Raw genomic sequence first — 21,397 nt, forward strand, 5'->3', positions numbered from 1 at the left:
TTTATCACTTTTGACCACTGCATTCTTTTATTCTTGCATCAATTTTGGTATATGATATTTATGCATCCAGTTTGACACATTTTAGTATCTAACATGACCAAGAGTCTCAAAGGTTATTAATATTAATGATAATTATTCGTCATTACAGTGGCCAACGCTATAATCAATATGTATCCGTGTTAATCACCAATTAACTTTGTTTTTCTTCAACTGGACGCAAAAATACAAACAATTTATTGCCAATTCCAATGGAATACCAAATGATGTTTCAGAAACGAGACTTTTACTTAGAATTACTGTACGCCTCAAAAAGAGTATCTTCTTTCTTGTCTATAAAGTTCCATGGTTATTCTTCAATGATTCGGCAGAGATCACAAGAGCGGACCCAACGAATTGGTTGATGTGATGGAGCGGGTTGAAGAGAAATTGAGCGCAACTCAAACAAAGATCGGGAAGCACACGCACGTTCCAATGTCACAGTAATGGTTGAAACACCATCTCAGATCCTGGAAGAGGTCCTTTCCAATGAGAGAAAACACGGTCACCGTAATTATATGATTTTTAATGACAAAAGCACGATGAGAGACGGACACCATTTCACTCGTCGACGAGTTTATAAATGCATCTACAGCTACGCCATTTTGGAGTTGAAAATGACAAAAATGTAATGCCACCCTCACTACATGTGCAAAATTACCAACATTCGAAGGACAATTCAAATGAAAGTTTTAATAAACACGAGGAATTAAGAATGGAAATATATGAGTTTTCAAATTCAGCTTTTGAATCGAAACAAATCTGGCATTTAGACGGTCCAGATCTCGCAAGCCTGTAGGGTTGAAATTTGCTTAAGTATAAATGCCAAATGATTGAAAAATAATATCTTTTTAAAGGTAGAGCAACTCAACATTTTGTCAGCATAAAGATGATACGTAGACAAACTTCTCAGGTCAAATGAATTTCGTTGTAAGCATCGTACATACCTTCTTGTGCCTAGAATTCCACCGTGGGCACTAATCCTGACTAGGGACCCTGAATGCAGAGACCCGCGAGGTTGAGTAAGCGTCACCAAATTTGAGCGATCTGATTGGCTGCCAATTGTCAACTGTAGTGTTATTCCTTATTTAGGTTATCACGGCTTACGCCATGCTTATGCATCATGCTCTCTCGTTCCTCATATATGCTCTCTGTGAATATACGATCTCTTGTATCCATGCCCCAACTACCGTTCAATAAACAGTTTGCAATAGAGCTTCAACCAGAGTACATCGTCTGTCTGTTCTCCACGCGTCCATAACATAACATCAACCAACATGGGTTTTGTTTGGAAACTTTCTTAACAGATCTAACATGTTTGTGCTGCATAAGAAGGCAAAGCTTTGAAAGGTTTAATTTATTACTGATTCACCTTGGGTTCAACCAACTTTTCCTGCAGCATTAAAGTGTCTTTTGCCATTAGAATAGCATCAGTATGGTATTTCTCAAAAAATATAGTTATAATGCTGATTTCTTGCATGCTGCTAGTGTCAATTTGGAGTAATGTGCTTCAAATGACAGAGTTACACCATTTTACCAATTACTTTGTTCAGTCTCAAAGGGACTTGTTTCTTATGAGACTCAGGAAGTTTGCATGCTATAATGTTTGTTTGCATAAAGGAATGAAATACTTGTATGTTAGGAATCTAATCTTTTGAAAAATGGTTTCAGAAAGTATTTAGAGAGTAACAAAGCTATTTTTAAGAATCTAAAATACCATATCCATGCATCAGCTTGTTTTTGAGTACAATTTCGCAGTGTCCTTGAAGAAAGTATCCAAAGGTGCTTGACATGATAGTACTCTTTCTTAACAAGCATTCAATTCAAAATCTTTTTGGAATTTTTTTAGTTCATCTGATTGCTTACTTTTTTACAGTGGAGCCACTTGTTAAACCTCGGGGGATCTCTGACCAGGGTCCCTAATCCTGACCGGTAAGCCAAATTTTGAATTTTTTTTTTTTTTTTGCGGACTTCCTTACCGCTACCAGGATTGGAATCCCAGCAGTTCAAGACGAGAAGATTATTCATTTTACTTGATTTTATATATATATATATATATTTGATCGACCAACAATTAGAATTGGCTAATCTGGCTAATCCTTGAATATAAGGTTGATCCGGAATTTTAGTCAAAAACTTGTCCAAGTCTGACTTAAATCTGGCTACTGGATCAACCCCTACATAAACCCTACGAATATTTGAGGGCAGCAAATTGAACAATGAAGGAGCCCAAGAAAGAAGAGAGTTGGACTTCATTGTTTTAACTAGCCTAGATTCTCGAGGGCTTGAAGGTGCTCTCAAAACGCACATTAAGCCTCTACGGTCACTACAATTGACCCTAAATCCTGGTTGGGACAAAGCTCATGATTGCTTTTGAAAATGTACAGTATCAGAATACCTTTCGTACCTTCTCTGAATACTGTACAATCCCAACCTTTCTAACCTCTCCCAATACAAGAGCTTCTCTATATCCTCGATGTTCCTAGTAAAACATCTTTGGACCTGCTCGAGCTTTTGCAAACCTGCTGAACTAAATTGGAGCCCAAATGGGAGAGGCATATTCAAGATGCGGCTGAACAATCGACTTGTACAGAGTTAGCATCATGATACTATCTCTGGACTTAAACGTGCGATATATCCAACCACATGTTTGAAAGGCTTTACCAACTTTCAATTGGATATGCTCATCGAACTTTCCATTATTTTGGAGGACTACACCTAAGTCCTTCATGGATGAGACCTGCTCAATGTCCTTACCTTCATCATCTAATAGTGGAGTGTCTAATGGCGTCGACCCAAAGGTCATTGAGCGGAATTTCATTCCATTCAGTGCCATGTTACTCGCAACAACCCAGGAGTAGATTTGATCTAGGACCTCTAACAGACAACCGGAGTTCTGACCATTCCTACCAACTACCAATTTTGTGTCATCAGCATAAGAAGAGATACTGACATTACAAACTACCAAGCTTCTGAAGCGGAGCAATGAAGATAATGAAAAGGAGAGGGCCCAAATGGAGCCCTGAGGGACACCCGACTTGACATCATGTATGTCACTAAGAGATCCCTTAACCTTAACTAATTGTTTCCTACCACAAATGAAACTTCTTAACCAATTGAGAACCTTGCCTTGGATCCCAATCTCATGGAGCCTGTTAACTAAAAGGCCATGATCTACCTTGTCAAAGGCCTTGGCAAAGTCGAGATAAACTACATCGACTGATTCATGGCTCTCCAGCCCCTCAAAACCTGCTCTATATGTTCAATCAGTTGGGTAACCGTGCTAAATGTGCTCGGAACCCATGCTGGCTAGGAGGAAGGACTTCATGAATATCAAGAAATTCAACAAGTTTGAACTTCATGATCTTCTCAAACACCTTCGCAATATTCGAAGTGAGAGAGATTGGCCTATAATTACTGGGGAGTGACTTATCTCCCCCTTTGAAAATTGGAACAACATGAGCTACCTTCAGAGAAGAGGGGAACTTGCCCTGGTCCAAGATGCAACGCATCAAGTACGAGAAAACAGGAGCAAGAACCAGTGAGCATCTCATCAGAAACTGAGATGTCACCCCATTAGGGCCAGGGGAGCTCGAGAGTCTCAAGTCCCTGATGGATGGCCTCTAAAGCGTCCTGATCTGTGACTACAAGATCATCTAAATGCTCAGCTTGACAAACCTTGCCAGTCCAACAAACTCATCAATAGAGCAATGGACTGTTGCTCGTAAACTCAGTGGAGTTGAAAACACACTAGAGAACTGATCTCCAAGTATGTTGGACATAGTCTTTACATTGTCTATGGCTTCCTCATCGACCTCAAAAGGCCTATAGGGTGTTTTGATCTTTCTCTTAGAGTTTGCATAAGAGAAAAACGCTTTCGGATTCGACCTCACCTCTTGAACAACTCTACTTTCCTTTTTCAACTGATTGGTCTCAATGGAGGCCTTAATCCTATCCTGGATTAAATCCAACTTCCTTTGAAGCTAGCCACAACTACTGGATTCAAGTGCTCTGGAGCCTTTTGCTAATTTGCAACTCCTTTTAAACAATTGTTTCCTATACTTCGGAATTTAGACTCTGCCCCGCCTTGCGCAACACATTCAGAGATTGCTAGAGTGGAACAGACGTCCTCAAAAACTAGAATCATTTTGTCTAAGGCTACATCTATGGACGATTCCTTTTTCAGCATTGAAATAAGATCAAGCTCCCCTAACCTTCTATAATCAACGGCCAATGATTCTTTGAATTTGAACTATCCAGATCGACCTTTTTGCCAGTCTTACTCTAGAGACGAGACTTATTGAGTAGTAATGGTCGAACCTATCTTGAGAACTGAATGATCTGACAAGAACAAGGATGAGTCAGACTACGGATAAGGTCATTGGAAAAGAAAAAGTCAAGAACGCTATTCGCTCTGGTGGCTACACCAACATGCTGAGAGAGATTGCGCAAGATCGCAAATTCCTCGAGCTTTACGAACGACTGAGACGTCGATCTTAATGGGAATGACCCATTGGGACAAGCATCCCACTCTACAACGCTAGCCGGAAAATTGAAGTCCCCTACAAAGAAAACCTTTGAGCAAACTGACTGGTCCTATGGATTTGAGAGCTAACAAGAACGAGCTTACTGAACAAGAGGGGGCCTATGTTTTTTACAATGGACAGATCAAGACCTTGGAGGTGAAACAACTACCTCTACTTCTCCATTCGACATTTTTACATGACTAATATACAGGTCATTTGTAACATATAGACATACGCCCTTATGCGGAAAAATGGGATTGTCAGGGCGTACTCTATCACATCGAACTAAATTGAAAACCAGCCTTGCTTCTTCATCTAAGGCCCCTGGTCGAAGCCAAGTTTCCGTCATAGAAATGAACAAGACCTGCCTATCTAAAGCTACTTCCTCAAGAACCTTGTTCTTTGTGCTTTCTTTTTTTGGAAATAAGACAATGCACATTCAAATAAAGCCCTTTATGGGCAGATAGCCCTTCGATGGACTAGAGCTATCAAATCTTTGACTAAGCCTTCTAACCTTAAAAAATCCTGTTTTTGGACAAAACTAATCTTAGGTAGAGGATAACTGGAGAGGGTAAAAGGGGAGGAGAAGAGGGAGAAGGAACTCTGGCCGTCACCTGAGCATACAATCTAAGAGATGCGTGGGGCTCATGGCGACCAGAGGGGGGCTTAGGGCTACAAAGTTTGGGCAGAAGAGAGGTTAAAGAATTGAGGGTGAGGTTGCAGGAGAGGGAGGGAACAAAGAGAGGGAAATAGGGAAGGAGAGAGGAAAAGGGTGGGGTAAGCCTGGTAGAGACTGGACAATGAGGTTGAGACAATTCTCTCTTCCTCCTAGTGGCCCTGAAATGGGCCTTGTATATATATGAAATAGGCATACCTTGTGCCTCAGAGATCTCATGCACATAAATGGGTGGAAAAAGCTACACCCTGCTTGGAACAGCCCTTCTCATTGAATTTGAGAAGGCCAAACTCTCTAAGTTTGGAGCACCATTCTGGGTGAGCCAGTTTACACCCTTTCCCTGCCTTTTTGCATCTCTGTCGTTTATGGACATTGCAAATCTCAAGAGCGGTCTCTGCTATGCTCTCACTCTTTCTGACCTCTGTGACCTCTTTGACTACACTTTCTCTGTCAAATCAAGAGTGTCAGTGCCTGTGTCCCTTTTGCCTACACTACTTACGACAGTGTAGTGTGTGTCGTGTGACCACCGAAGCTATTAAAGCTTCCATAATGAAAGGCTTATTGATAGAGGACGGAGTTTTCCCATCCAAAACCAGCTCAAGACAGTTCCTAGCCCTTCAGAAAGTCCCTTCAACAAAGCTTCCAGGTTATTGGAAGCAAGGCTATTTGAGGATCCTAATTGAAAAAAAACTGGAAACCTGAACAAAGAATATAAAGAAATATTCTGGAATCTTCCTTCAGTTTCGAGAGAAAAACCGTTAGAAATGAGCGAGAAAAATAAAAGATGAAATAAGTAAAAGAAGAAGAAGACAGAGCCAAGAGAGTCAAAGGGAGAAACCAGCGCGTGTGAAATCCAGCTGTCAAGTAAACAACACACGTGCTAGTTGGAAACCAAGGAGGAACGTACTCCCTGGGGACAGACAAAAGAAAGAATAGGTGATTTCGCTAGGTTGGGTTACCACAGAGGACAAGAGAGAGATAAGAGTCGGTCGACAACGTGACCTACTTACTCTTGACTGACCAGCTAGCTAGCCTCAGCCAACATACACCAACTCGACTACAGGAACAAGCTAACATCAATGGAATGGAATCGAACAAAAGAAGGTTCTAGAACCCAATTTTGTATTGAAAATAGGAAACTAAAAAGGGTTACTTCCGGCGCCGGGGTTTGAACCCACGACACCTAGGGAGAGGATGGAATGACTGTAAAAAGTCTTGATCTTTTTAGGTTCCAAGTATGTGTGAGTTCCTACTAGAATTGTGCATCGGATCCGACAAGGCCTCCGAATGCAATCCAAAGTTATTTTTTTGTAATCTGAATTGGAATCTGAGAATTTTTCCTAATCCAACTTTTTTTGGTGCGGACTTCCTTACCGCTACCGGGATTGGAATCCCAGCAGTTCAAGGCAAGAAGATTATATTATTATACTTGACTTTCATTTATATATATTATTTGATCAACCAACGAATTGGAGTTGGCTGATCTGGCTAATCCTTGAATATTAAGGTTGATCCGGAATTTTAGTCAAAAACTTGTCCAAGTCTGACTTAAATCTGGCTACTGGATCAACCCCTACATAAACCCTACGAATATTTGAGGGCAGCAAATTGAACAATGAAGGAGCCCAAGAAAGAAGAGAGTTGGACTTCATTGTTTTAACTAGCCTAGATTCTCGAGGGCTTGAAGGTGCTCTCAAAACGCACATTAAGCCTCTACGGTCACTACAATTGACCCTAAATCCTGGGTTGGGACAAAGCTCATGATTGCTTTTGAAAACGTACAATATCAGAAACCTTTCGTACCTTCTCTGAGTACTGTACAATCCCAACCTTTCTAACCTCTCCGAATATGAAAGCTCTCTCATATCTTCAATGTTCCTAGTAAAACATCTGAACAACTGAATCCGAATTTCGCTTTAGTGGCAAAATAGCACATTTAGTCAAAGTTGAATGAGTTCTTTTAAAGTCAATTGGGTGAACAAATTAGATTTGAATTAGATTTTGCAAAATATTTCAGATTATAGTTAGATTGAGCAAGCATATATTGGTTGCTGATTCAGATTTGGAAGCAAGAAATCTTTTGGATTTGGATTCGTTTGGATTGAGCAGAGCTCTCGGATTTGGATTAAGTTGGATTGGGAAGGAATTCTCTGATTCAAATTACAAAAATCCCTTCAGATTGGATTCCAAGACCCTGTTGGATCAGATGCGCAGCTCTAGTTCCAAGCCCAGGAGAGACCTGGCAACATTGATATGGACTACGGGAAAGAGTCGTCTTGAATGTGCAGGGTTCTTTTTAAAAGGTGTTACAGAATTTGTTTTGGTAACAGTAACTATATGGCACAACCATTTACTATCAAAATTTGTGCTGAATTTGTCAATGGTATTCCTTTTGCATTAAATCCATTGTAATGCATATTGAACATCAACTTTCAAAGGACAGAAGCCAAGGTTAGTAAGTCATTTCTGGGGACAGTACAGAGCATGCCAGCGGTGAGGCAAACGGTGGGTGTTTTCTGTAAATATTTTTGGTCAAGAGTGACCAATTTGACTAATCCTTTTTTTAAACTGAAAAAGTGCTCATTGAAGAGCCTAAATCCATAATGTAGTGTATCTAGAGCAATTTTCAAAGAGGCAATACATATTTTTGTTTGAAACATTTTTCCCGTCCACCCTGTATGTAGGAGATTCACTTAATGAAGCAAAGTTAGACGGCCTACATATTTTCGTTATTTGACTCAGTTGAGTGGCTTATTCTTGTTAGATATCAAAAATCTAGCATTACAGTGCACCTTACCAAATAACTAAATTGCTTTTCGTGCTTTCAGTTAGGCAAGGAGCTTACATCCATCAACAATCTCGTAAGTGTTCTTTTTACTTCTTGAACCTATGTAAATTGCGTGTGGCATATCTAGCATTATTCTGAATAATCTCATATCTGAAGTAGGATGCAATACTCGACGGATGTGGAATGACTGGGGATTTAATATTGTTGGAAAAAGGAACCTTTTTTGTATTTTGACTCAAAGAGCGATAAATACTAACCATCTTTTGATATGATGGATACAAGTTGATGCTGTCTATCTTGATTTTGCCAAGGCCTTTGATACAATAGATCATGGCCTTTTGTTGAATCGACTTCATGACGCTGGGATCCAAGGAAAGGTTCTAAGTTGGATCAGGAGCTTCATTAAGGATAGGAAGCAAATTGTTAAGATCGAGGGATCCTTTAGTGACTAACATGATGTCAAGTCATGCGTTCCCCAGGGTTCCCCCTTAGAGCCCCTCCTTCTTATACTATTCACTGCCCCGCTTCAAAAGCTTAGTACTATTGCTAGTCTCTCTTATGCTGACGATACAGAGTTAGTTTCTGGCAGGAATGACCAAAATTCCACTAGCCTTGCAAAGAACCTAGAAATAATATATTCTTGGGTTACTGAGAGTAATATGGCCCTGAACTGAATGAAATTCCACTCAAAGACCTTTGGGGTCAACTCCTTTGAATACTCACTCCACTCGTAGATAATGGAGGTAAAGATATTGAGGAGGGCTCATCTATGAAGGATTTAGATGTAGTCCTCCAAAATTTTGGAAAGTTCAATGAGCATATCCAGTTGAAGGTGGGTAAAGGTTTTCAAATGTGTGGTTGCATATATTGCACGTTTAAGTCCAGAGGTGGTGTCATGATGCTAACTCTGTACAATTCAATTGCTCAGCCACATCTTGAATATGCTTCACCCATTTGGGCTCCAATGAGTTCAGCAGATTTGCAAAAGGTCGAACAAGTCCAAAGATGTTTCACTAGGAACATCAGAGGAATGAGAGAGCTCTCATATTGGGAGAGACTAAAAAAGTTGGGGTCTGTACAGTGTTCAGAGAAGGTACAAAAGGTATCTGATACTGTACGTCTTCAAAAGCATCCATGAGCTTTGTCCCAACCCAGGATTTAGGGTCAATTCTAGTNTTGCTTCCCTCTAATATTCGCAGGGAATACGTAGGCCTTGTTGATCCGGTTGCATCTTTCAAGTCAGACTTGGACAAATTTTTAGATAGCATTCCAGATCAACCCTGCATTCAAGGACTAGCTCGGTAGAGGTTAGAAAAGGCCGTGAAAAACCAAACAAAAACTAAAAGAATTGAGAGCCGTGTAACATTGTCACACCAAGCATTGATTACAATTAATGGAATCAAAACAGATTCTTAATTACGTGATACATTCCAGTTGAAGCTATTTAGGTGTATTTAAGACAGATATAAGAGTAACAATTTGATTATCAAACCAACTTAGTTCAGGTAGAGCGTTCCCGTGAGCCCCATATTGGCAAATAAACCCAAAATTGTAATTGAAGTAAATTTATGTGTGAGTAACGAGGGTCTCTACTCTGAGCAGCTAGGTTACAAGGGTCTGAAAAATGTCTAAACTTGTGTCATGCCATATTCATTGAAGATATGAAAGAAAAAATCAAACTCAACAAGGCCAAACTCACTCACTCTCTATCTCTCCACATTTCGGTCTTCACTTAAAATACATGTTGAATTCACAGTTTCCCTTGGTTGGTGACTATGATAAGCCCATTATAAAACCCGAGTTCAGGTTTGGACATCAATTTATGACTAACCAGTGAAATTGAGTGACTCCAAAACTACCATTAGATCAGGGTAAGCAAGCCAGCTCTTAGTCTTTGGGTTGGTTGTAATACATAAGAATACACGTTTTGTCGGCCAGAATGTTGACCTTTTTGTGCAGGATGCAGACCAAGTTAATTGACAATTTTGTGTATTATTTCATATTGCACGCCTTTTTTTTCACGCCCATTTCCAAAACCACGCCTGAAATAAGAAACTTTTTGAACGAAACTTATGGAACCACAATTTGCACGTTTTAATCTTCCAACAAGGAAAAGTAATAAAAATACTCAAAAATGACAAATTGCATATATTCCCCTTTTTGAGGTCATTCTTTAAAGCTAGACTATCTCTATCTAGAACTAGAGAAGAGAGAAGAGTCAATTCAACTAAACCACTTGAGGCATTGTTTTGAACATATTTTGGCAGTTCCGCAGTAGGATGTCGGGCTGATCTCCTTCCATTGTGCTACTCAGTTTTAACGAGAGGGCTAGTAGTTTTAACCAAAGCGGTCAATGAAGCCATCAACCTAGAGTGTCAGAGAATAGTCACTCCAACCAAGCCACTTGAGACTTGCTTTGAACACATTTTGGTAGTTGGGAAGCAGAGTGTCGGGCTGATCGACTTCTCGTGCGTTTTTCAGTTTCAACCAAAGCAGACAAACGAGCCATCAACCCACTGGCTCCCTGAATTCGGAACTTGGTTTTGAGAATCACGTAACCAAATGTGTTCAAAACCGATCCCCATCGCACAATTATTCATCGCAGCCGCGAGGGAGCCAAACAAATATTAGAAATCTCGTGAGTGTCGCTTCTCTGACTGGCCCTCTACATCACCCATCCCCATCGCACACTCAATCCAGCCTCATAGGAACCCAAAAAGTTCTTCACCAATTAGTTGGCGGTGCTATCTTTTTAAAGTTTTTCTATCCCAATTAAACTTAACTTGTCCTAACCCAACCTAACACGATATTAATAACCCTTAAAGTCTCTATCTAAACTTTTTTCACATTTTGCCACAAATTTAAAAATGAGCACCGCCAACTAATCGGCAGAGAATAACGTTTATCGAAATTCGAAACCACGTGCGACCAAGGTGCTAAAATATGCGTGCAACTGATTGACATGCTGTATAAAACAGTGTTACCAATCTGGTACTTCAAAGGGCCAGCGTTGAACAGCCTGGCAGTTTGAGGTTAAAGCTAATGCGAATAAGCGGGAATTAGGATTACTACCTCCTTGTCTTCTTCAGAGTCTAGAGTTCCCCTTGACAATCTGGCAATCTCTTTAACCACAGTCTTATCATATTGATAATTTCGTAGTGGTAAAATAAAGGGCCAATCGAATGTGTGGATGGTGTGGACGTGCCTGGTTTCTTCCAAATCTGACCCCCCTCAAGAGACGGAGTCTTAAATCAGTCCTTTTCTGGCCTCTGACTTGATACAAAATTTGGCGTGCCTGTTGTCAACAAAACCGTGGTCTGCATTCCATAAGAAACACATAGCAAGCACCCAAACAGTGGCCAACATCTCCGTGGATGTGGATGGCATCTCGCCTTAACGCCGCTTAACTGATCTCTCTGGTATCAATCAGCCATCCATCGTTCTTCGATCCGAACCACTGTCGCGTCCGTCCGTCTTTCTCATCGGACCCACCCATTCAACCCATCGACCATGTCGTCCATGACCAAAAGGAAATACGTGACCCGTGAAGTGCTCGAGGATTTCAGCGTCCCCACACCCTCCCAAAGCGTGGTCCGAGTTTTAGGTGGGCGGGGCAACAACTTGCACGAGGTGGAAGACGCCCAAGGCCAGAAATATCTGAGCTCCATGCCCACCAAATTCCGTCGCAGTATCTGGGTCAAACGCGGGGACTTTGTCGTGGTCGAACCCATTCCCGAGGGCGACAAGGTCAAGGCTGAGATCTGCCAAGTCCTCTACAAAGAACAAATTCGATACTTCAAGAGTGAAGGGGTGTGGCCAAAGGAGTTTGAGCGGCCCCCCACCCCCACGGAAGACGTCCAGAAACGATTGGCGCAAGTCCAAGTGCCAGACCCGGAATCCCGGCCCGAATCCGATTCCGAACCCGATTCCGGATCCGAATCCGATTCGGATAGTGATCTGTTTGTCAATACCAACCGTCAACAGGTTTTGATCAGCGATGATGACAAGGATTCCTCCAGTTCCTCAGATACTACTGATCAAGAAGACTCCGAAGCCGAGAATAAAGATTAAAGCCCTGTCCGTTATAGAAATGCAATATGTACCATAAAAGTCTATTTTTCTTACGTTTGTTTCTTTCTAGTCGAGCATGATTGAATCTTGATCAGTCCGTCATGTCCGCCTCTTTGCCCAAGATTTGGCGACGAGTCGCCCGTGGGATTCGCAATCTAAGTAGTTGGCCGCACGCCCAGTTCAAACCGCCCCGATTGGAGCGCAGCGTGCGCGATTCGATGGCCAACTTTTGGCGTCGCCACCCCGTGATGATCAACAGCTTGACATTTGGCGGTTTGTACGTGGGGGCGGAGTTTACCCAACAAGTCATTCAGAACCAATTCAAGCATCGCCGTAATCCGGATCACGTTCACGGGATTGATCGCGAGTCTTTGCAACGCTATGCCATTTTGGGTTGCGTGATCTACCCTCCCATCGTGCATTTCTGGTATCAATGGCTGGATGGACGTTTTGCGGGTCGATCACGGGCGGTCGTGATTCGGAAAGTGCTCTTGGACCAGTTTGTTCTCGGACCGCCCTCTTTGTTTCTGTTCTTCACGGTATTAAGTCTACTGGAAGGACAGGAAGATGTCTTGGCCGAAGTCAAGAAGAAATACCTGCCCACTTTTGTCCTGGAATCCTTATTTTGGATCCCGGCCCAAGCCGTGAATTTTGCATTGATCCCGGCCCGATTTCGGGTGATATTCCTCAGTATTATTAGCTTCACGTGGCTGAATATCCTGTGCATTATCAAGAGCATTGAAGAGTACACGGACATGTGATGTCGTCAATTTGTGATATTTGACTACGTCTTGAAAAGTGGACATGGCTCATTTTTTTTTGTTTTTGTAACCGAAGTACGTTCCCAAATGTCAGTGTTAGCTGAGGTGACAACATTTTTTCTGTTGGCTGATAATTGAAGCGCAGAACAACATGACCTGACTCTTTGATTTAGAGAAGACACTAATCGGGTGGTTTGAAATTACCAAAGAAATCCTTCGCATCACCCTGACTGATGTCCACTTTCTTGACGTTCTGATTTGTAGTCATTCCTCGCTCAAGCTCTGTCATATTAAATCATTTTGGATGGGGTTGAATTAAAAAACGAGCACTTTCAGGTATATTTGTATTGTTAATGCGGGTACGTAGTACTCCTGTTGAACAGAGAATGCCTGATATCGGAACGGGCTCAGGATCGGTCAATGTCGTTGTACAACATGACCAATTTGCTTCGCGTTCTCTTGAAAGGTCTCCGCTGGGCGGTCACGTTTTGGGGTGAATAGACCAGCATTCGTTGCTCGGCGGCTTGTTTCCATCGCCGATGATCGTGGGCGTGTTGGATCAAGTGAATGAGCCAGTTGTGCAGGTTCTCTTTGTCTTCGAACACAAACTCCCAACGGATTTTCTTGTTGGCCACGCTTAGTATGTCGTCACCTAAAAAGAATCAAATATTCATTGCCTCTCGTGGTCGGATCAAACGATCATCTTAAATTGTCATTATAGTATCAGGTGGTTTCGGTTATAGTTCAATCCATCAATTTTATAAATCTTATGATCTGCTGTGTATTGCATTCCATGAAATCATTAAATAGAAATATAAGATTTTTACTTTATGTATTTGCCAATACGTTCAATAATTTACTTTATTCCTAAACATTGCTTCATTTCATGTAAAAATATAAATATTCCCCGCTTTCATTATCTGGGATGACAATCCCTGGATCATTTGTAAATAGCCAACGTAAAAAAAATGAAGAAACAAATCAACTCACTATAAAAACCAGATCTTGCAACCAGAAATCATAATTTAAAAACGTAAGCTGTTGTTGGTACCAAAATGATTATTTATCTTACTAACAAACGAACAGATGTATGTATCATTGCTAACCGCCTTACCCGAATCCTGTATTTGGGTATCCCGCGTGACCGGGATCTCGAGATCAGGCATTCTGGCCGCATCCTTATTGCTCTTATCCTTCCACAAACAGAGCTTCCAGTCGATGAGACTGCTCCACATTTCTCGGCGTTTGCCATTCCGTCGCATCGTCAAGATGCCGCAGAGAACTTCCTCCTCACAACAGTACGGCAAAGCGGCCAATCGAGCGCAAATCTGGCCAAAGAGAGGCAACTGATGGTGGGCAGGGGTCTCATCCTCATCATGATTGGGATTGCTCTCCTCCACATAGAGCTCATGACTCTTGACCTTCTCGTCACAATCATCCAAGGTCAACGTGACCGAGGCGATGAGCTCGAATTTGGGCCCAATGTCCTCGAAGTTCTTCATAGATTTGGTCATGGTCCGTCCGACAGCGCGACTAATTGAACGGACAATCTTTTGAGGCGTGGCCGTGATGCCACGCCCCAATTCCTTCTCCATTTCGTGACTATAGACCTCGAGGGTGATTTCGAAGTAAGGTGGGACTTTACTGAACAAGAGCACATCGGGCACGGACACATCCGTTACGTGACGATCCACGGGCTCAATGAGGGTCGTGTCGTAGATTTGGGACCCAATGCGGGCGACCACGAACACGGCAAATCGTCGTGAATCCACCGTGTCGTGCAAATGCTCCTAGGATTGAAGTAAGAAGTGAAAAGGTGTGGGAGAATGGGATGGAATTCGGCTGAGAGAATCACTCACTTTTCGGCGCCATAGGAGCGGGATTCGGATGTCGGATAAGCTGAGGCCGGCGTAAGAGGGCTTGCCGCGGTTACTGGGCGGGCTGCCCCGCCCACGCCGGATCTTGTTGAGCTCAAATTTCATCATGTCGGATCTCAATCGTGCGACAAGAAGTGTTTTGCCCGCTTCTAAGCTCTAGAAGGCGTCAATGTGAAGATTAAAGGATCACGCTTTCTTTACTCACTACTTGAACGAGGTCGAAAAGAAATGGCTCAGTGAGTTATCCACAGAATGGGAATGCGCTGTGAAGTCATGTCCTATATCACAATCTCAAAACTGCATATCAGCTTTACCTCGGATATGGAAAGCCCTTTCTTTCATGACTGGTTGAACATAAACTATCCCTTGGATGTTGAAAACAGACCCACAATCTGGCTTGTTTTGTCAATGGTTTGAAGTCTGTCAAATATCACTTGTTCTCGTGGACAGCTCTCCATCGCGAGCGCATCAAAAACTCTAGGTATGAAGGATTTTCCAAGTATATTTCTGTTTTCAGGTCGATTGAAACAACGCCATTTTGTCATCAATTATAAGGAAGTCCTAGTTAAGCTACACAATGTCAAATACGGGGGAAAAAATCAAAGTATTACATCGAACAAATCATTTAAAGGGACAACAACTCTTACCTGATACAACAACCTTTCTAAAACCAAACTTGTTTTGGAAATCTTCTTGTCAAGAAATACCTCCTGCCAAATATAGTCAAGACAAGAGGTTGGATTGTTTCGAAAATAGGTTTTCAAGCATGCCGGATGTCAGCCTGAGCTCGAATCCCATAGAGAAATTCTTTACTTGATGGAGTTTTTTCCTCCTGACTTTACAAGCTAGACAATGGTCGTGATGTGCTTGATTGGGTGTTTCCCTCCCTCGGCATTGCTAGGGGATTTTCTCCAATGTAGCCGAGTCCCACCCCGACCCTCATTATCATCATGTACCTGAGTCTGATTGTGGCAAGCCAAGATGAATTTGGCCGTGCCCTCGATGAGCGACATCTCCACCTGGATCTTGTCCTTCAAAGCTTTCTCCACTAGTCCGGGCGTGGCGCAGATCTGCGATTTCAGTCGTAAGGATTCGCGTCGCCGGGTGGCGATCTGGAAATTCGACCAACCCACTTGACCGCCTTCATCATGGTCCCGCTCATCGGGATGGCCATCAGCCTTGCGTTTCACACCCCGTTTCATGGTCATCAATAGCCAGTCAGTGGGCACTCACCGGATTTGAACCAACGTTGGCTGATGAGCAATAATCCCCAAGGGACAAGCATCTGGTAACTGACCCCGTCCTCCCTCCTCACTGTTCACCACTCTGGCTTGTTTGGTTGCTTGGTGGTTTGAATCTTCCCGTCACATCCTCACAACAAAGAAACATGTAGAGTTAGCCAGTTGTTGGCCGGCCTCGAGAAATGCGGATGACTCGAGATACTTTTGGGGAGGCAGGGGGAGCTTTGGTGCGGGTGGGAAATACCAATGAGAGGATTTAGTTTGGCTGTACTAAAGAAGAAGCTAGGGTTAGTCATATCATGGACCTATCCAAGGGTAGTTCGTGGCAACTTAGTTGAACCGTGAAAAGGGAATGGGAGGGGAGATTTATAAAATAAAGATTATAAATAAAATCAAAGAAAGAAACTCCTTCACAGGCAATCGTCATTGAAAGTTTGGGCCATCATGATTCTCATATGCCATTTTTGTGATTAAAATTACTTGCAACAAAGGAAAAGTAATTTGTTCCTTTTTTCCAAGAAAAAAAAAAAGATAAGCATTCAGGTTTTCAGAGTTGAAAAGCGCCCTTACCTTGTCTATGTGCAGACATAAACAAAATCAGATTCAAATACCAGAGCCCTTGACTAGACTCAGACCTCCTTATTTTCTTAATGCAAAGCCAAGACAATGATTATGACTTGTATTACATGGACCGAATCCATCCCATGATGGATGTGAATTGGCAAAATTTCGAGAAAAAAAAAATGATCAGTAATTCAAGTTCTTAGAAGAGCTAAATTTACAGTCGGTGCAACTATTTCTTGAGAAATTTGGTCAAGATGTTCCTGAAACAATACAAACAATATTTGTAGCAAAAAATATTGAATGATTGTGTTTGAGGCAAACATGATCAAGGATTACACCAANCTTGTCTATGTGCAGACATAAAAAAAATCAGATTCAAATACCAGAGCCCTTGACTAGACTCAGACCTCCTTATTTTCTTAATGCAAAGCCAAGACAATGATTATGACTTGTTTTTCAATAATAAATCAATAACTACTAGTAGTTACCAGTAGTCATTTTCAGTATATTTACAAGCCTTGTTTGAGGCAAACATGATCAAGGATTACACCAAATCATATTAGGCACAAATTTTGTACAAAAGCTATTTCAATAATGGACATTCAGGAACATCAGCAGATTAGGCATGACTTAGCGGGAAAGGTTTGGTGATCACAAAAAGTGGCATTTCCTTACTTTAGTGTCCTGGCATGAAATAGAGCTTTTTAGTAAAAGAATACAAGCATAAAAAGAGACCTCTGATATGCACAGCCCATAAGATCCATGAAACCAAGTTTCCTGACAATGAAAAACAATTGGAACCAATTTTTGGTAGCAATGAGTGCTCTAATCCTGCCAACAACTGTCTTCAAAAGCAGTGGAAATGTTATTTAAAGCCTTGCTTAGAGAGTTTTTGTTTGATTTTGAAGCAATTCAAGAAATGTTTTCACATATTGACAGAATGTACAAGCAAATCACCCAACTTTAGGTGGCAATGTCAACAAACAAACATGAGGTTTGTCGTCAGATGTAGTGCCCTGTAATAGAAGAGTACGACAATGGGTTCAGCGTGCCATGGTGGTTAGACATTGAACCTTCAATTCTGTTCCAAAACAATGCCTTTGCATGGGTCTCAGATCCATGCAATTTTATTTATGGACACTTTGATTTTGGACACTTTAATTTTGGACGCTTTAAAACAACAATTCTGTGAGCAAATCTATTTGAAACAAATATTTTATTTTAAAAATAGCTCATTGATGGTACCAAAAGCAAAATGAGTTTTTTATAACCTTTGCCACATGCCTCTAACAAACCCAAAACAAAATGTGTTAAAGGTAATTTCTTAACCTGATTGTCTAACCTTTAACACCAAGCAGTTTCCAAAGCCTCATCCACCAGTGAATGGGTGACACAAAGCATTAAAATTCTGGTATAGGCTAACATCATATTCCGACGATATAACTTCATCTATGCCATCTATGCACAGGCTTTTAGAAATATGGGCTGCAAGTGAGCTTCCCGGCAAATCGGCCTGCTCTTGGTCATAGCCACTCTGAGCCACTTTTCGAATTGAAGTAATACAATAACACATGTATATCTCGGTAATTGAAGGCGGGTCATTTTTATATCATTTACTTTTCAAGTGGATTGCTTCAAATTATGTCGTCAGAAGCTTTTGTAGCTAACCATGAGTGGGCCGAAAATCCGAATTTAACGCTGTGTTTGCTATATAACTTTGAACATATCTCATGAGTTCCCTAAGCATAGGTCTGCGCTCAAATTTGGCCATGTTCATAATTTCAACCAGATTTTGTGGTCGCATGAAGAGCTTATTTGGAATAAGATGAATGGTTTAGGAGATACAAAATTTTGGCTTCCGATTGCAGTCCACATCTTTAGAAGTCCATGCCGCAGCATATGGAATGGCAAATGGATTCAATGAAAGAACAGTTCTTTAGTTCTTTTATGACACTGTTTTTTTTGTCTTTTTCCCTTTTGCGTTTTTTTTTTAGTGAAATAATGTTAGGAAAATGCTAAAATTGTAGAACACAAGATTTCACAATGCTTGAACCAGGCAAATAACGCTAGTTTGATGCTAAAAACCAGACAAATGATAGTAAAAAAAATCCATTGCTAGTGGCCTTGAAATAATGGTAATTCTTAAAAAAAAGGTAAATCAAAACACATATCAAACACTGATATGAAATTTCTTGTCCGCTGACGCAACAATATCTCCCTACTTATATGCGGCTTCGAATTATGTACGAGGTTGCCCCCTCACGGGAAATATGTTCAAAATAGCAGATTATGCTTTGTAGTAAAGGGCCGGCTCTAGTAATGTATTTGACTGGCTACCATACTTTACTTGAGCTTCAAAATGGTTTGGAAGTAATTGCACATTGCAGATGCTTATCCATACATCGAATTTTAACTTGAAACCACTTCGCAAAGAGCTCTCATATTGAAGTTTGGACGAAATTAAAATGCAGACTTTATGATTGAAGATTTGACACCTGGACTGCAATTGATGGAAAAGAGATTGTGGGTGAGATATCACGTGTTTAGCCCCACGCATCTCTTAGATTGTATGCTCAGGTGACGGCCAGAGTTCCTTCTCCCTCTTCTCCTCCCCTTTTACCCTCTCCTCAAAGGTTCTCTTATCCTCCACCTAAGGTTAGTTTTGTCCAAAAACAGGACTTTTTAAGGTTAGAGAGCCTAGTCAAAGATTTGATAGCTCTAGTCCATCGAAGGGCTATCTGCCCATAAAAGGGCTTTATTTGAATGTGCATTGTCTTATTTCCAAAAAAAAGAAAGCACAAAGAACAAGGTTCTTGAGGAAGTAGCTTTAGATAGGCAGGTCTTGTTCATTTCTATGACGGAAACTTGGCTTCGACCAGGGGTCTTAGATGAAGAGGAAGCAATGGCTGGTTTCAATTTAGTTCGATGTGATAGAGTACGCCCTGACAATCCCATTTTTCCGCATGAGGGCGTATGTCTATATGTTAGAAATGACCTGTATATTAGTCATGTAAAAATGTCGAATGGAGAAGTAGAGGTGTTAGTTTGTCACCTCCAAGGTCTTGATCTGTCCATTGTAACAATACATAGGCCCCCCTCTTGTTCAGTAAGCTCGTTCTTGTTAGCTCTCAAAATCCATAGGACCAGTCAGTTTGCTCAAAGGTTTTCTTTGTAGGGGACTTCAATTTTCCGGCTAGCGTTGTAGAGTGGGATGCTTGTCCCAATGGGTGCATTCCCATTTCGAAATCGACGTCTCAGTCGTTCGTAAAGCTCGAGGAATTTGCGATCTTGCGCAATCTCTCTCAGCATGTTGGTGTAGCCACCAGAGCGAATAGCGTTCTTGACTTGTTCTTTTCCAATGACCCTGATCTGATCCAGTATGTCCATGTGACACCTAGTAATCTGTCAGATCATCATGTTCTTTATTTAGGGTCGACCTTTACTCAAAAGCCGGCGTGCTCTAGAGTAAGACCGGCCAAAAAGGTCGATCTGGCTAAGTTCAAATTCAAAGATGAACATTGGCTGTTGATTATAGAAAGGTTAGGGGAGCTTGATCTTATTTAGATGCTGAAAAAGGAATCGTCCATAGATGTAGCCTTAGACAAAATGATTCTAGTTTTTGAGGACGTCTGTTCCACTCTAGCAATCTCTGAATGTGTTGCGCAAGGCGGGGCAGAGTCTAAAATTTCGAAGTATAGGAAACAATTGTTTAAAAGGAGTTGCAAATTAGCAAAAAGGCTCCAGAGCACTTTGAATCCAGTAGTTGTGGCTAGCCTTCAAAGGAAGTTGGATTTAATCCAGGATAGGATTAAGGCCTCCATTGAGACCAATCAGTTGAAAAAGGAAAGTAGAGTTGTTCAAGAGGTGAGGTCGAATCCGAAAGCGTTTTTCTCTTATGCAAACTCTAAGAGAAAGATCAAACACCCTATAGGGCCTTTTGAGGTCGATGAGGAAGCCATAGACAATGTAAAGACTATGTCCAACATACTTGGAGATCAGTTCTCTAGTGTGTTTTCAACTCCACTGAGTTTACGAGCAACAGTCCATTGCTCTATTGATGAGTTTGTTGGGACTGGCAAGGCTTGAAGGTGCTCTCTAAACGCACATTAAGCTTCTACGGTCACTACACTGGACCCTAAATCCTGGGTTGGGACAAAGCTCATGATTGCTTTTGAAAACGTACAATATCAGATACCTTTTGTACCTTCTCTGAATACTGTTCAATCCCAACCTTTCTAACCTCTCCCAGTACGAGAGCTCTTTCATATCCTCAATATTCCTAGTAAAACATCTTTGGACCTGCTCAAGCTTTTGCAAACCTGCTGAACTCATCGGAGCCCAAATGGGAGAGGCATATTCAAGATGCGGCAGAACAAGCGACTTGTACAGAGTTAGCATTGTGATACTATCCCTGGACTTCAACGTGCGATATATCCAACCACATTGTTTATTGTGGGTACCACTCAAATCACCATGGGTGAGTATAAAGAGTATTAGTATGTATCAATATTGTAAAAAGATGTATAAAAGAAGATGAAGGAAATGAAGAAGAGGAAACAAACCAGAGTACACTTCCTTTCACCAGTCATTAGTTGTCATCTGTTATTTCTTTAGGCAACAATTCCCGCAAAACTCGTAGGTTCCGACTTGTTTGTAGAACATAAGAGAAAGAGTTCCAGATTGGAATACTCCGAACAAAGAAAGAACTTTCTCTAGGCCGAGTCCGAAAGGGTGGCCGTTTGAGGTATAGGACCTCAGCTCTTCTTGTTTTGGCGACTCCATCATTCCTCAGATGGTCGAGAAACCGGGGCATCATTTTCTTTTCAATGATCATCACACCATTCAAGATCTCACACA

The 21,397-nt window shown here is 41.5% G+C and overlaps 3 protein-coding genes across 3 annotated transcripts; 2 read left to right on the forward strand and 1 right to left on the reverse strand.

The window, feature by feature from the left end:
- The first annotated feature begins 11,093 nt into the window (after positions 1-11,093).
- LOC131892913 (probable RNA-binding protein EIF1AD) lies at positions 11,094-12,309 on the forward strand. The gene is made up of 2 exons (XM_059242779.1): positions 11,094-12,103; positions 12,168-12,309. The coding sequence occupies exon 1, from the start codon at positions 11,537-11,539 to the stop codon at positions 12,095-12,097; it is 561 nt and encodes a 186-aa protein (XP_059098762.1). The 5' UTR covers positions 11,094-11,536; the 3' UTR covers positions 12,098-12,103; positions 12,168-12,309.
- LOC131892912 (mpv17-like protein) lies at positions 12,051-13,197 on the forward strand. Its single transcript, XM_059242778.1, has one exon. It carries the CDS (start codon positions 12,199-12,201, stop codon positions 12,856-12,858), a length of 660 nt encoding a protein of 219 aa, XP_059098761.1. The 5' UTR covers positions 12,051-12,198; the 3' UTR covers positions 12,859-13,197.
- On the reverse strand, positions 13,169-16,088 carry LOC131892911 (rhotekin-2-like). Its single transcript, XM_059242777.1, has 4 exons — positions 15,692-16,088; positions 14,718-14,891; positions 13,973-14,648; positions 13,169-13,510 (listed from the first exon to the last, which is right to left on the reverse strand). The coding sequence occupies exons 1-4, from the start codon at positions 15,941-15,943 to the stop codon at positions 13,266-13,268; spliced, it is 1,347 nt and encodes a 448-aa protein (XP_059098760.1). The 5' UTR covers positions 15,944-16,088; the 3' UTR covers positions 13,169-13,265.
- Positions 16,089-21,397: the final 5,309 nt, after the last annotated feature.

Source organism: Tigriopus californicus, chromosome 2 (assembly GCF_007210705.1).
Source record: "Tigriopus californicus strain San Diego chromosome 2, Tcal_SD_v2.1, whole genome shotgun sequence".
In the NCBI taxonomy this organism is placed as follows: Eukaryota; Metazoa; Arthropoda; class Copepoda; order Harpacticoida; family Harpacticidae; genus Tigriopus; species Tigriopus californicus.